At 44.1% G+C, this 14,563-nt stretch overlaps 1 protein-coding gene across 1 annotated transcript in view; it reads left to right on the top strand.

Annotated features, from left to right (window-relative positions):
• NSD2 (nuclear receptor binding SET domain protein 2) overlaps positions 1–14,563 on the top strand; it is a 2,565,963-nt gene that overhangs the window by 1,105,713 nt on the left and 1,445,687 nt on the right. Inside the window, exon 9 of the mRNA XM_044062294.1 lies at positions 11,753–11,862. Within this exon, the coding sequence (XP_043918229.1) occupies positions 11,753–11,862 (110 nt within the window). The remainder of the gene's footprint in view (positions 1–11,752; positions 11,863–14,563) is intronic.

Genomic DNA, 14,563 nt, shown 5'->3' with positions numbered 1-14,563 from the left:
AGGTCTTATCACACATTCGTGGTTAAGTAGAGTGCTGCCTATGTGGTAGTTCATGGGTACAGAGTTTTTACCAAAGGGGATGACACTGCTATTTTTGGCATTGAGCTTGAGGCCATGGCTCTAACACCAGGCATCTGTCTCAGCGAGGCCCTTCTGTAGGATGTCCACATAATTTGGGGACTTGACTATGGCTCCTAGTTTGCAGTCATCTGCGAAGTTAGTTAGCCAGAGGCCTTCTGTGTTAGCCTGTACTTCAGAGAAATAGATACCAAACAGGAGAGGTCCCAGGAAGGAACCCTGTGGTACTCCACTTGTCACTGCTTTGAGGTCAGATTTGGAGTCTGCAACTTTTACAGTGTGGGTTCTGTCATTGAGCCATTTGGCAACCTATCTTGTGACACACGGATTTATAACTAGTTTAGTGAGTTTAGCTATAATTCCAGAATGGGGGATGGTGTCGAAAGCCGTGGCGAGGTCAAGATAGACTGTGTGAACCACCTTACCCTCATCTACGGCTTTGGTGACTGCCTCAAAGAAGTTGATCAGGTTCAGGAGGCATGATCTGCCTTTCACATACCTGAACTGGGTGGGATCCAGAGTTTGGAGGTTACCAATGTCTTTGTTTGAGTTCCATGATACATTCCATGGCCTAGCAGACCAGGCTCATCAGGCTAATAGGTCGATAGTTCCTGGGATCAGTGGTGGCTCCCCCTTTGTGGAATGGGGTAACTCTTGCTGTGCGCCATTCAATGGGCACAAAGCCTGATGCGAGGTTATTATTGAACATGGTGCTTAAGTGTGGAGCCAGTTAGTTCTGAAGTTCGTGTAAAACGCAGCCTGGGATGTTGTCTGGTTTCATGGATGCTGTGTGTTTGGCTTTAGAGAGTGCAGCTTTTACCTGCGTAGTTGTGATTACAGGGAGTCTGCATTCTTCCTGTATAGATATGGGCCCTTTAGGGAGTGGGTGGGGGTAAAGTTAGCAAGGATGTTGGCAATATCAGTTGGTTTTGTAATTTTCGTGCCTTTGTGCTGCATCTCAGAGCAGATGTCCTTCAAGAATGCAACTGCAGTCCTGACATATGGGTTGTCCTGCCTCAGGCAGCCCTTCGGTTGGCCGGATTCCAAAGTCTGGGTCCGGCGTCGGCTGATGTTGCCTCCTCCCCAACGTCAGAGCGGCTGGGGTATAAAGGCTTCAGCCGACGCCATCTTCTCCAGTCTTTATTGCCGCGCGGTGCCCGAAGCAGAAGCAGTTCGCAAGTGCCGGTCGGTCAGCTCCTGTGTTTTCAGTTACCGAAGTCATCTAAAAAGCTAAGTACCCCGTTGGGGAACATTTTTTCTTGCCTCAGCCGATGTCAGAACAAGTTGAGAAAGTTAATAATTGTTTGTCTTGTGGTAAACAAATACCTCATAAGGACTTCCATTCTTGCTGCCTCCCTTGCCTGGGCCCAGACCACGACATCTCGGCCTGTGCTTGCTTTAATAAGCGCACTCTCAGGCGCCGGGCAGAATTTGCTGAAAACTTTTTTGGTGAATCCTACGCTTACATCATGCCATCGGAACAACCGACAGCACCAACTACCAAAAACCGTAAGGACCGGGACCGACACCCTCGGCCCGCGTCTTCCACCGATACTACTCCTAAGCCCTCCGCGAGTGCTTCGGTCCCTTCGGAAGCGATTATTCAACCGCTCCAGGCCGACGACACCGCATTAACACGCTCTTCGGTCTCGGAGACTCCACCGGTGCCGGTTGTTGATTTTCCTCCAGAAACTGAAGTTCTCGATCTACCCGACACCATTCCTGTTGACAAGGTTACCCCTGCACGTGGGGCAGCTAGGACTCCTGTATCCATGTCCATCAAGGCCTTTGCACGTGCTAAGTCCGCCAGCCAAGCCAAGGCCCATCCTAAGCCTACCTCACAGGCCCCTTCTTCTGATAGACAGATAATGTCTCATGCTGCAGATCTAATCTCTCTTATCAGGGGATCTCAGCCCCATCCAGACAGAGGTTCTCAGCCACCTGCAGAAAAAAGGCCTAGAACCGAGTAGGCCGACAACCTCTCTTCAGATGAAGCCTCTGGGGTTTCAGAGCATTCAGATACCCAAGAAGAATTCTTCCAAGCCTATGAAGACTCTGATGCTGAGGAATCCATTCCCTTTGCCTCTCCTCCGGAGGATTTTTCTTTCGGTGAAGTCCTCCACTCCATGAGGGAACATTTTAAGTGGCAAGGTCAGGAATTCTCTGATTCTAGGAAAAGGCTCCGTACCTTCCTCAAATTACCCCAGCACAGGCCTTTGGCTATCCCTCCAGTTTTGGATGTCCTGGATGATGTATTCTCAGACTTCAGTGCTTCCCCTGATTCTCTCTCCAGCACCTGTCAAGCCAGACAGATATTACAGGGTCCCTGACACTCGCAAGCATTTCTTTAAGGCCCAATCTATGGATCTAGAAACTATTTCACAGGGCCCCAAAGGAGTGGCTTCTACCTCTGCCACAAATCCACTACCAGCTGACAGGGAAGCAAGGTCCCCTGGAGAGATGGGGTAAAAAAGTTTATACCTGTACCACCCTTGTCATGAGGTCACTTAACTGCCTTTTTCATATGTTTAAGTACCAGGATTATTTACTGGATGATTTGCAGAAAAAGCTAGCCTCTCCTGAGCCTATAGATAGAAAGGCATTGCAGGATTTGGTTCATAATTCTCAGCAGGTTAGCAACCATTTTCTTCAGTGTGGTTATGATGCATTGGAGGCTTCATGTAGGGCAGCTGTGACAGGGGCCGTTATCCGTAGACATGCTTGGTTGAAAGAGCAGCCACTGGCGGATCATGTTAAAGTAAAGCTCCTGGACGCACCTCTGGATAAACAGAAGCTTTTTGGTGCTAATGCTCAGGATGTGTTTAAGTCTATTGAGGAGAAGGCAAAATCAGTACAGACAGTAAAAGATTTCCTCCAGGTTCAGCCACCCAGATTCAGCAGGAATTGGCCTTCAAAGAATTGGTCCTTTCCAGACTTGGACAAATTTCAAAGGGGAAAGAACAGGCGTGCACGAGGTAGAGAGCAATACCGAGGCTCCTACAGGGGCCGCCAGTGGCAACCTCAAAATCAAAGAAGTGGCACAGGTACTTCACCTGCACCACAGGGACAATCACAATGACTTACCTATCACTCCGCCTACCAAGGCTCAAAGAGAAGCACCTTTAGGCGGAAAATTATCTCTATTCTCAAAAAACTGGCACATTATAACAAAAGACAATTGGATTCTGGACATAATAGACAGAGGTTACAAGTTCCACTTCCATACTTTACCAACAGGATAAGGCATGCCAAACCTGCCACAAAATCAAAGGGCAGAGGCACTCAGAGAAGTCTCAAAGCTGTTACAAATAAAAGCAATAGAGAAGGTTCCTCCTCAGGAACAAGGCAAGGGATTTTACTCAAGACTGTTCCTTGTTCCAAGAAAAGAAAAGCAATGGAGGCCAATTTTGGACTTGTCCGTACTAAATACTTTTCTCATGGTGCCAAAATTCAAGATGCTGACGTTACAGCAACTTCTTCCCATGTTGGGCAAGGGGTCTTGGCTGGTTACTCTGGACCTCAAGGAGGCATACCTGCATGTCCCTATCAGACACAGTTGCAGAAGATACCTCAGATTTCTTGCAGGAACAGAGCATTATCAATTCTCAGCATTGCTGTTTGGCTTATCTACTGCACCCAGAGTATTCACGAAATGCCTGGCATCAGTAGTGGCACACTGCAGACTCCAGGGGATTCAAATATACCCTTACCTGGACGACTGCCTCATACAAGCAGACAGCAAACAAACCTTGACAAAACACTTGGATTATGTCATTCAGTTGCTACAGGCTTTGGGATACACAGTCAACATTCAAAAATCAAGACTACTGCCATCCCAAGAGATTATTTTTCTAGGAGCAAAGCTGAACACACAGCTACAAATGACCTTTCTCACAGAGGAGAAACAAGAGCATTTGACAGACTACTTCAAAAGCCTAGCAAAACTAACCCACCTGACCGCAAGGAAGGCCCTGCAGGCCCTGGGGTTCATGGCGTCTTGCATTCTTCTAATCCCTCTGGCCAAGACTACACACGAGAAAGCTACAATGGTACCTCAAAAGCTTGTGGTCTCAACACAGCCACAACCTAGAACACATAATTCCTCTCATACCATGCCTGCAAAGGGAATTTTTATGGTGGGCTCAAGCAAGTCACTTAAACGAAGGCATGCCTTTCAACAAAGCTCCAACAAGTCAAACTATTACAACAGATGCCTCAGACCATGGATGGGGGGGCGCACATGGACGGCAGATGCATTCAAGGGCAATGGACTCCCATGGAAATGCATCAGCACATAAATCAAAAAGAGATGTTGGCAGTGATACATGCAATAGAAGCCTTTGGAAACTCTTCAGCAAGGCCATCTGCTAATAAGGACAGACAACACCACTGTCATGTGGTACATAAACAAACAAGGGGGCACTCATTCCTACCCCCTCTGCAGACTAACAATGACTCTTTGGGAAAAGTCCCTGAAACTGAACATCTACTTGCAATCCCAGTTTGTTCCGGGCAAGGACAATGTTCTGGCAGACAGGTTGAGCAGAAATTTCTTGGATCCACACGAATGGATGCTGCACCCACGCATTTTCTCACAAATAACTGCATGGGGAAGACCAGACATAGACCTCTTTGCATCTGCTCTCAATCATCATCTGAAAAGGTTTTGCACAAGGATTTACCATCCTCTAGCTTGGAAAACGGATGCTCTTTCCTTCAGTTGGAATGCCCTAACAATTTATGCATTCCCACCCCTACCCTTAATCACCAAGGTGTTACTGGAGATCAAGGCAGAACAACCAAGAGGAATCTTGATAGCTCCAGACTGGCGAAGGCAACACTGGTACCCACTGCTTCTGAGCATTACTCACACCAAACCGTGGCCCTTGCCTCAATGGCCTCAGCTCCTGACTCAGCACAACTACAAGACTGTTCATCCGAAGCTGCAAACCTTAAAGCTGACAGCTTGGAGAGTTCCATGACTGGGATCCATGACTCCCTCTCCAAAGAAGTACAGGAAATTTTGTTGGAGGCACGCAGACCTTCCACCAGAAAAACCTATTCGGCCAAATGGAAGAGATTCACCATCTGGAATGTCAACAAGGGCCAGGATGCATCCCTGATGAGCATACCTCTGATATTAGAATACTTGGCAGAAATGTTTCACAGTGGCCTTTCATACTCTTCCATAAAAATCCACGCTTCAGCTATCTCAGCACATTACAACTGTGATCCACCTGTGTTTTCGCATCCTTTGCTAAGACAGTTTCTAAGGGGTATAAAGAATATCAAACCTCCAAGGAAACAACCAATTCCTGCATGGGACCTCAATTACGTCTTAGAAAAATTAACTCTGCCTCCTTTTGAACCAGCAGCATCTTCAGAAATGCAATTCCTATCTTGGAAAACAGTTTTCTTGTTGGCAGTCACCTCAGCAAGAAGAGTCTCGGAGATACAGGCCCTCATGGCAGTTCCTCCTTTCCTCATCTTTCATCAGGACAGAGTTTCTCTTAGGACCAATCCTTCCTTCATGCCTAAGGTGATATCTAGAGTGTCTCTAAATCAAGCAATTCTCCTGCCTACTTTCTTTCCTAACCCTCAAAACAAAGGGGAAAGCTGTTGCATACTTTAGACATTCACAGGCAACTACGCTACTACTTGGACAGAACAAAGTCTACCAGGAAGTCTGACCAACTGTTCGTAGCCTATGCTGCTTGGGCACAAGGAAAGGCAGTCACCAAGCAAACTATCTCAAAATGGATTGGACACTGCATCAGATTCTGTTATTCTTTCCGTGGAAAAAGTGTGCCAGTCAATATTAGACCACACTCCACCAGAGCTATGGCCACATCCACAGCTTTTCTAAGAGGAGTGGCTACAAAAGATATTCTAGAGGCTGCTACATGGAGCTCCGTTCATACATTTACCAGACACTACAACCTGTCATTATACTCCAGATCCCGTGCAGGCTTTGCTTCGGCAGTCCTGCAGGGCCTTCTAGCTACACCATCTCTTGCTTAGTCCTACCACCCCCAGCTTGGCTATGGTATTCAACCCATATGTCAGGACTGCAGTTGCATTCTTGAAGGACATAGTACAGTTTTGTACCTACCATAAATGTAGATGTCCGATAAATATGCAACTGCAGTCAGGTTTTCCCTCCCTCCTACCCCTCTGTTTTTTCCCTTGGGTCCATTTCCCCCCTTTTTCCCTATAAACTGGGGATATCTGTTATGGTGTATCTGTTTATTACTGTTGTGCATTTCTGTATTTTTGTTTATCCATTCACAAAAATTTAGCCTTCCTTGGAGGGCACCTGGCATCTGGGGCAAGAAACACTGAAGAAGATGGCGTCGGCTGATGCCTTTATACCCCAGCCGCTCTGACGTCGGGGAGGAGGCGACATCAGCCGACGCCGGACCCAGACTTTGGAATCCGGCCGACCGAAGGGCTGCCTGAGGCAGGACAACCCATATGTCAGGACTGCAGTTGCATGTCTCTCGGACATCTACATTTATGGTAGGTACAAAACTGTACTATCTGGGTGTTGCCATTGAGATTCTTCACATAGCTATAGAATGCTTTGTGGTTGTCCTTAGAATTAGTAGCGATTTTGTTTCGTAGCTAGTTTTGGAGGATCTTATAAGGGATCTCAGCTTCTTACTGAGGCTGACAAGGGAGCTCCTCCACTCATGGGATTTTACTCTCTTTTGCAACAGTTCCTTCCTTCTGTTGTACAGTTTGTTTATGGCAGTTGACCAGCAGATTGGCTTCCTTTTTTTGGAGGACAGCATCTTGGTTCTGTTTGGGATAGCACGATCCATGCACTCGTTTAAGTGCTTATACAGTGCATTTGTGTAGGATTCAGCAGTTGTAACTGTATTGTCCATCTGCATGGGTGTCATGATGTTCACCACTTCTGTCTTAAGAAGCATGAAGTTGGCTTTGGAGATATTTTTTACCATGGTTTCCTTAAAGGGGACGGGATGTGGATATCAAGGGTGATTAGCTTATGGTCTTATTGGACCAATGAGGAGTTGACTTCAGGTGTGGAATACTGGTCACTCATGTTAGTAATGACTAGGTCTAGGATATTGTTGCCCCTGGTGGGGGTGTGGGTAAGTTGATCCAGGGCATTGGAGTTTATGAATTCCAGAATGCGTTGAGCTAAGGAGTTGGTACACAAGTAGTTTTCCCAGTTAATGGTGGAGTAGTTGAAGTCGCCCATTATTAGGGTGTTTTGTTGAACCCTAATATTTTCCAGTACATCAAGAAAAGAGGAGTGGGAATCCTGGGGCATGGTGAGGGATCTGTAGCAAGCTACAATTTGGATTGCAGTTTTGCCCAGTTAGTTGCACTTGGATAACCTCGGGTGCATTATGCTGAGCAACTAGCCTGGAGGTGTGGATATCCTTAATGAATATGGACACACCTCTTCCATTGGTGTTTCAGTCCAGGTTACATGGCCGAAATGTGGTATGAGTTATAGCCTGGTAGTGCAGGGGTGCTCTCTGGAGCCTTGAACCAGGTCTCAGTCACTGCACAGATATCTATGTTCTCCATTTTAAGGAGTGCTTCTAGTGAGTGCATTTTAAGATTTAGACTTCTAGCATTGAGTAGTATTACCCTCAGTTTTTGCTTGCCTATTCCTGTTATGGTGGCAAATTTATTTGAAATTTGCCTAAAAAAGGCACTATAGGGGCAGCAAGATCCTTAGCCAGTGTCCAGAATCCCAGGGGCGACAGGTGCAGGCCATCTGTGGCAAAGCATCATTGTCTGTTGGCCATGTCATCCCAAGCAGACAGATACTGGATCCCCTTAGAATGACATCAGAAGCTTAGCCAATTGTTGAAGTCAGTCATTTTGTCCTTGTACTGCAGTGTCATTTCGGGCGATGACAGAATGCTACTCAGGGCTTTGGTCATACCTGCCTGGGCTACAAGATTGGGGAGCTCTTCCATGTCTCTCTTCATGTAGTCCAGGGAGGTATGTCTCAGGTCATTCACACCAACATGGACAATGACAGAGTCATATTTGTACTTGTGGAGTGTCCTGAGTGTGTGGGTTATGTGGCAGATCCTGGCACCTGACAGGCAGCTGACTGTAACCTTCTCCTTTTTTAGCCTGGTGAGTGGGACATCAGTGTGCCTGACTATAGAGTCACCTATGACTAGTGTGTTGGGTACGTTGTTTTGCCTTATTGGCTGTGGTTGAGTGGCTCACTGAGTCTGTGGGCTGTCATTTGGGTTGTGTTGGGAGATGGAGGTTGCTTGCATTTCTGCTTCGGAGGTCTCTGTTGCTTAGACAGATTCTTATTTGACAGTGTTTCTAGCTTCAACTGATTGGGATTACCATTCAAAAAATGAAACGTTTGGTGTTCCAACTTGCATTAAACTATAGTTCTAAAAGCCATCCAGTTTAATTTATCAGCTCTGTTTGGTTATCATCCCCTTGCTGCAGAAGAGTTCTTTGTGTGATGCCACTAAATCAGAAAAAAGGGGGAGCCATGGAACTGATCTGGCTAGCTGTCCACCACTGAGTTCCAGCTAATTAAGCAGAGCTGCAAAGGATCTACCCTAATGCCTCAGAGGACAATATTGAGAGGAACACGTATCCTTCATTTAGAGGCTTACCTGGTGTATTGCGGCTTCCTGTTAGAGGTGGCTCTGGAGGGGAATTGAGGCATTCCACTTGTTCTGGACCTGGCCTGTGTCTGATGGACTGGGTCTTGCTTCTGTCTTCTACCTCTGCGTTCTAGCACTTGTTACTAGTGTCCAAGGCGTGATCTGGGTTTGCACAGGGGGCCGCATTCACTGACCGAGAGTATTTAAGGAACCAACAGTGTTGGCATGGGAATATCCCAGTGTGGGGTGTGGAAAGTTGTGCCAGAGGGGGGTAGGAGAGATGTCATAGCTCCTCCTCCCCTTGTTCCTGTAGAGGTAGTTACCTGCCAGTCAACCTACCCAGTGTACTGAAAGGAGGTCAGATGTCAGTCCCAAGGGGAGCAGTTTAAATTCTGGCACTTTTTTCCTTTTGTTTGGGTGGTAAAATACATAGTAAACTAATACCAGAAATTGTACTAGCAATAAAGAAATGCGTTTTTTTAAGTGTTTATTGAACGTTTGACATTTAAGCATTATTACAGTCTGTGTGACTCAAAAGGAACAACTTAAACTGTAAATGAGAGCAGTCTTCAAGTGCTCTACAACCAGGCCAGGATTTTCCACAGCTGCTGCAAACAACACTCTCTTTTCAGAGCCACCTTCCCTCTGGTCTAGAAGCTCTGAAAATGTTATCAGGTGCTGACACTATCACAGCATTGAACATTAGAAAGAACACAGTACAGTTGTTTGATGCTTAATGTAACTGTAGACGTTTGATCGGAAACATATTTCCATTTTGCCATTCTGTGGTTAGCACGGTTAACCATCCTCCTCAGTTTGAGCTAGTATCTGGAGCCAGAGTGTTGGAGGTTCTTCTGACTATGCTTTTCTTTTTGGTGGGGGCTGCGCTACCTGGGATACTGATGCTCTTGTATCAACCTAGACTATGAAATATGATGGACAAAGAAACATTTTATGGACAAATATCCCTTTTATATTACCGATGTGATGTCCAAGTTGGGCGGGTGTCTACCTTTGAGGGCAAAGGTTTCAAAGCTCTGGAAGTCATGGGAGACAGTTTGCCCTTAAGTGTCAAAAGTCCCAACTACAAAACTGAGCATATTTGATTATGGGGAGTACCTAACACAGCTGTACTTCTCCCACCTGCTTCAGATGACCAGGGAGAGTTCTGTACTGCCTCCCGACCATATGAACCAGATGATGCAGTGTGAAGGATTTCTACAACACCCTGGAATATCCAAACTCAGACTAGAAGAAGATAGGACTGCTACTGTTTAGACACTGACTTTTTCTGAGTACATGCTAAAGCTTATAATGCAAACTAGAAGACCAAGTACAAAGAAACCATACCTAGTTAAATAGAAAAGCTTCATAAGGTGTCAATATGAGCCACCAAACAAAACCGGATGTGCTAGTGGTGGTTTAGTTGTAGTGAGCTGTTCTCATTTCAGGTTTAGCTTGTGTATCTGTGGAGATGCATCTCTGCTGTTTCTTCCTGCTCATCTTTAGACCTTCCACTAGTGTGCATAGTTTTACATTGTGTCTAGTCTCCAAAATAAGGGAGAAAATATCCTGCATTCCACTGACAGGCGTAGACCTATTACTAAGAACTAGGAAGTCAGATCAGCTATTTGTTTCTGTTGGAGAAAACTAACATTGTTAGGCAAGAAAACTGTTTAGCACTTTGCATATTTTTTTTGCTAAAGACCAATGGCAGGACTCTGGGTGGGGGATATCTGGCTGTATTCCACAAATGCAATACTGCTGTCACTGTCTTCTGAAAGAGACTAGTCTTTGGGATATTTTAGAAGCAGCCAATTGGTGCTGTCTTAACACCCGTATTGTCTGGTTGCAAAATCAAAGATGTGGACTGGATATGCTTTTGCAGCCACAAAAATATTCTCTAATCTTCATCTGAGCAGTGAGCCAACCAGCTCACCTGGATTAGACCAACTTTGGCAATCTGTGCAAGTTATGACTGTAGTAGTGAGCAATAGAAAACGGTCTGGTTTTGTAGGCAGCGTATTGTAATTGTGGATGTTTAAATCTGATCACAGTTTGATAATTTTCTCTCTCTCCGTCTCTTCTGTTTCTGTGTCAGTATGAGAAGCTTTAGGTGGGTACCCTTATACCCCTTTACACCTATAGCCTTGCTGACCATTTCTCCCTACCAAGATTTCCTAAGGAGTCCTTGAATTTTTCTCAGACTGCACCCGTACGGCAATTGAAACTAGCAGCCCTGGCTCTAGATCTAGTTTTGCCCTGTTTTTTTTTTGGGGGGGGGGGGGCAACAACTAAAGATGGTGTATTTCAATGCTGCTGATATACCAGGTACATGGAGATGTCTGAGTTTAGGTGATATCAGCCCAGCCGTGGGGGAAGTGTGCTGAACTGTGAAAAAATAAGCCTGGCAAGAGATACCTATAAGTTGCAATTGCAGCATTGACCTCACTCTCTGAAATGCTGTTAAGTTGCTACATAGGTGTAGTATGATGCCACCATGCTGCAAATGCACTTCAGTCAACAAAAGCCAAGAATGAGTATGCATATTAATTTGGATTTCCAGGGTTTAAAACCCACCTAAATATGCTGGAGGTGTAATTGAGTGTGCTGTAGTCTGTGAATTGAATAATGTGCTCACTAATAACTTGAGCAAACAAGTAGCATTGGTTTTGCTTGGATGTGTTTGTCATTGAAGGTGTTACCACAAAAGTTCTGAGGGAGTTAATGTAGCTAATGTCCCATAGCACTGATGTAAATGCAGTAACAGAATGAGGTGCTGTTTGTTATTGTAAGTTTTGAAATCTGCCTAAAGAGCTGTACTGCTGTTAGTATTGCCATTAGTAGTAGTAGTGTAAGACTTGAGAGTTGAGCACACTCTAGTATGTGCATTTTATACTTTACCTTTATGAAGATAATGTTAAGACCATAGGAATAAGTCTCTCATTCTTCTTAAAAAATATGTAGTGGATCATATAAACTATCTGTATGTTTTATATTATATTTATATGTATCTGCAAAGATCATAAGAAGTGTCTTCATCTTTGTAGGAAGCCCTGAGGTAGACCAGCCAAGACGTCAGTCTAAGAGGACTTGCCCATCTGCAGAGGAGTCTGAAATACTGCGAAAGAGATCAAGATGCGATGATCAGAGCCAGAAGGTGTGAAACTTTTTTTTTTAAGGGTGGTATGCAGCAAGAGTTCATGTATTAGATTTGATAAATGTTGAATGTTTGAAAGGCTTTATACTATACCCTCAAAGACCTTTTACAAGGGGAAAGATAATGACAGCTTTTCAGAAAAATACTGCGATACAGAATTCAAATTTTTGTTGTACAGTGTTTTAAAACATCTGTAATTTGCAACCGTAGTTTGTGGGAAGATGTGGCCGTTAGTTGCTTATGTAGGAAGTGCACCACTTTTGTCTGTACCTTTATTTTTTTTTTAATCCTACTGCATGACAGAACTGAAGGCTCCTGTAACTGTACAGAATAATCTCATTCATTCATTCAGTGAGATCAGGGTACACCCAGGGTGCTCGTTCTGAGGCTTCCACCTCTGGAGGTTGTCACTTATGTGCATTAGGAAGACGTTGAGGCTTGGGTGTTCATTTAAGTAGTTTATTGTACACAAATACATCGGGATGAATGGCAGGAACATCAAACTTAAACTGTCTGGCTACATACTTGCATCCCCACACTCTGGCTGCTCACTCAAAATGGCACTTTTGCTTGCACATTCTCATTACTTGTATGCATGTGCTGACTCACTGAAGAGCTTCTTAAAGGTATATTATGCACACTGATCTGCATCCTCCCTCTTTACTGAGCTATCTCATGTAAACAATAATATTTGAGTAGGCATGCAGTTATACAGACTAATAAAGAAAGTCTTGTCCAGGTTGCCGTGTATTTGGAAGTAGGTTTTGAGATGTGACCTGGTCTCGTGGCATAACAAGGTTGGGTTTAGCAACAGGGACAGTCACTGGGGAATGTTCTGTTTTTGAGGAGTTTCTCAGCTGGTGACAAACTTTTCACAAATCCGATACGAATAAAACCTTTTGATGTCGGCATTGTCACCATCTCCCCTTTTTGTGAAGAACGGAGCGGTTTGCTGGATTTGTCATAGTAAGTCTTTAGGACAAATGCTTTTACTGCTTTGTTGTTTTTAGCACTTAGAACCAATGCATTACTGTTGGTTGGTAGTGTGGTTCTGGTTTGTCTCTACATAAGTTTCTGGGCAGGTGAACCAAGATGATTATCACGAGAAATATTTTCAAGATTTAATAAGTTGAGAAAAGCATTGTCTGGATTTCTCTCTCCGCTGTTTTGCACTTTGAGCCAGTTTTAAACTTTGAGCTCTACAGGACTCTCATTAATCCAAACAGTACAAACAATCTCATTTTTTGCCCACAAGTCTACTGCATTAACTTGTTTCACCAAGCACAGACACATCAACATAAAAAGTAGGGTTGCAGCTTTCTAATTCATCAGTTTGCCACTTGGAATGTCTTCTTTTAATAAAAGAATGTGCTTTATTTGATTTACCAGACCTTTTGAAATGATTCCACTTATTCCAAGAATGACACTGCTGACTAAAAGCTATGCACTTTTCTCTTTTAGTTTGTGATTTCCATTACAATTACGACAGTTGGCTATAAAGCCAGGTGGGGGCACATGTTTTGACTTTGCTGACTCGCTCTTATGCTTCATTAAGCATGCCCTGGAATTTGCTGGAAAGACATTGAGTTTCCCAGGACTGCAGTAGCTGCCGTGTGCTTTAGGCCTCTTTATTTTAACCACATGCTGCATACCATCAGCGTGAGCTTTGCCACTTTGCTTTCCACAGCTATTCTTGTTTGTAAGCATACTTGTGTGCTTTTCTGTAAGCTGGTATATCTGACAAATTTCAATGGCCTTAATCAATGTTAAATCATTGCCTCAAAGCAAAGTCTCTCACTCTGCTCATTAATACCACACGCAAACCTGTCTTTTATCGACTTGTCTCTCAGTTCACCACATCTGCATGTTTTAGCCTCGTTTCTCAAGTCAGTTATATATGCTGCAAAAGTTTCACCAGACTTTTGATCCCTTGTGTAAAGTAAGTGCCTTTCCATTGTAATACTCATTTGGGGGTTACACATTTCTCTAAATTTACATTTTAAGCACTGTGGGTTTTCCATTTGTCAGCCACTACCACTGTATGGTGGTCTTCCCCCTCCCCTGCAAACACCGCAGGTGCATGCACCGATGAATGCTGTCTTTCATTGGCCTCTGAACCAGCTAAATTAAGCAGAGTAAATGCCATAGTATATGTGTCTGTCAGAAAAAAGCAGGGTTTGTGAAAGTATTGTATTCCTGCTCACACACCAATTTTCTGCAATGTTATCAAATGCAAGCTGTGCGGGTTGGCGAAATCCTTCTGCCATGCCCACAGATTATAGTAAAACACAATGCAAAATGGCCCTTGTAATTGTGTGAACATTCACACACAACAGGTACTTGTAATATTCAAATGCACAATAAACTCTTTGAAATACTGTACTCTTAAATATGCTTTGAAATACTGTACTTTGTGAAATATTCTTTGAAGCAACTTTACTTTGCAGAATAACTGCACTATAATACTGACTGTACACGCAAACACTTTGCATACTTCAGATACTTTGAAAAGGATTAGTTCAAAAATAGTTTCACATAGTGAAAAAAGTCCCTTCCTTTTTGTACATTTTATGCAATATATATAAATATGGTATCAAACATTTTCGTAATTTTGAATATTTATCAGTATGCTGAAGTTTCGGATATTTCGTTTAATAAGAAAGTCGTTTTGAGCTTTGAGTGGTTTGTTTTGTTTATAGCA

This window comes from Protopterus annectens, chromosome 2.part1 (assembly GCF_019279795.1).
Source record: "Protopterus annectens isolate FY-2018-M chromosome 2.part1, PAN1.0, whole genome shotgun sequence".
Taxonomy (NCBI): domain Eukaryota; kingdom Metazoa; phylum Chordata; order Ceratodontiformes; family Protopteridae; genus Protopterus; species Protopterus annectens.
The sequence above is the reverse complement of the archived record's forward strand: the minus strand, read 5'-3'. Positions and strand labels throughout refer to the sequence as shown.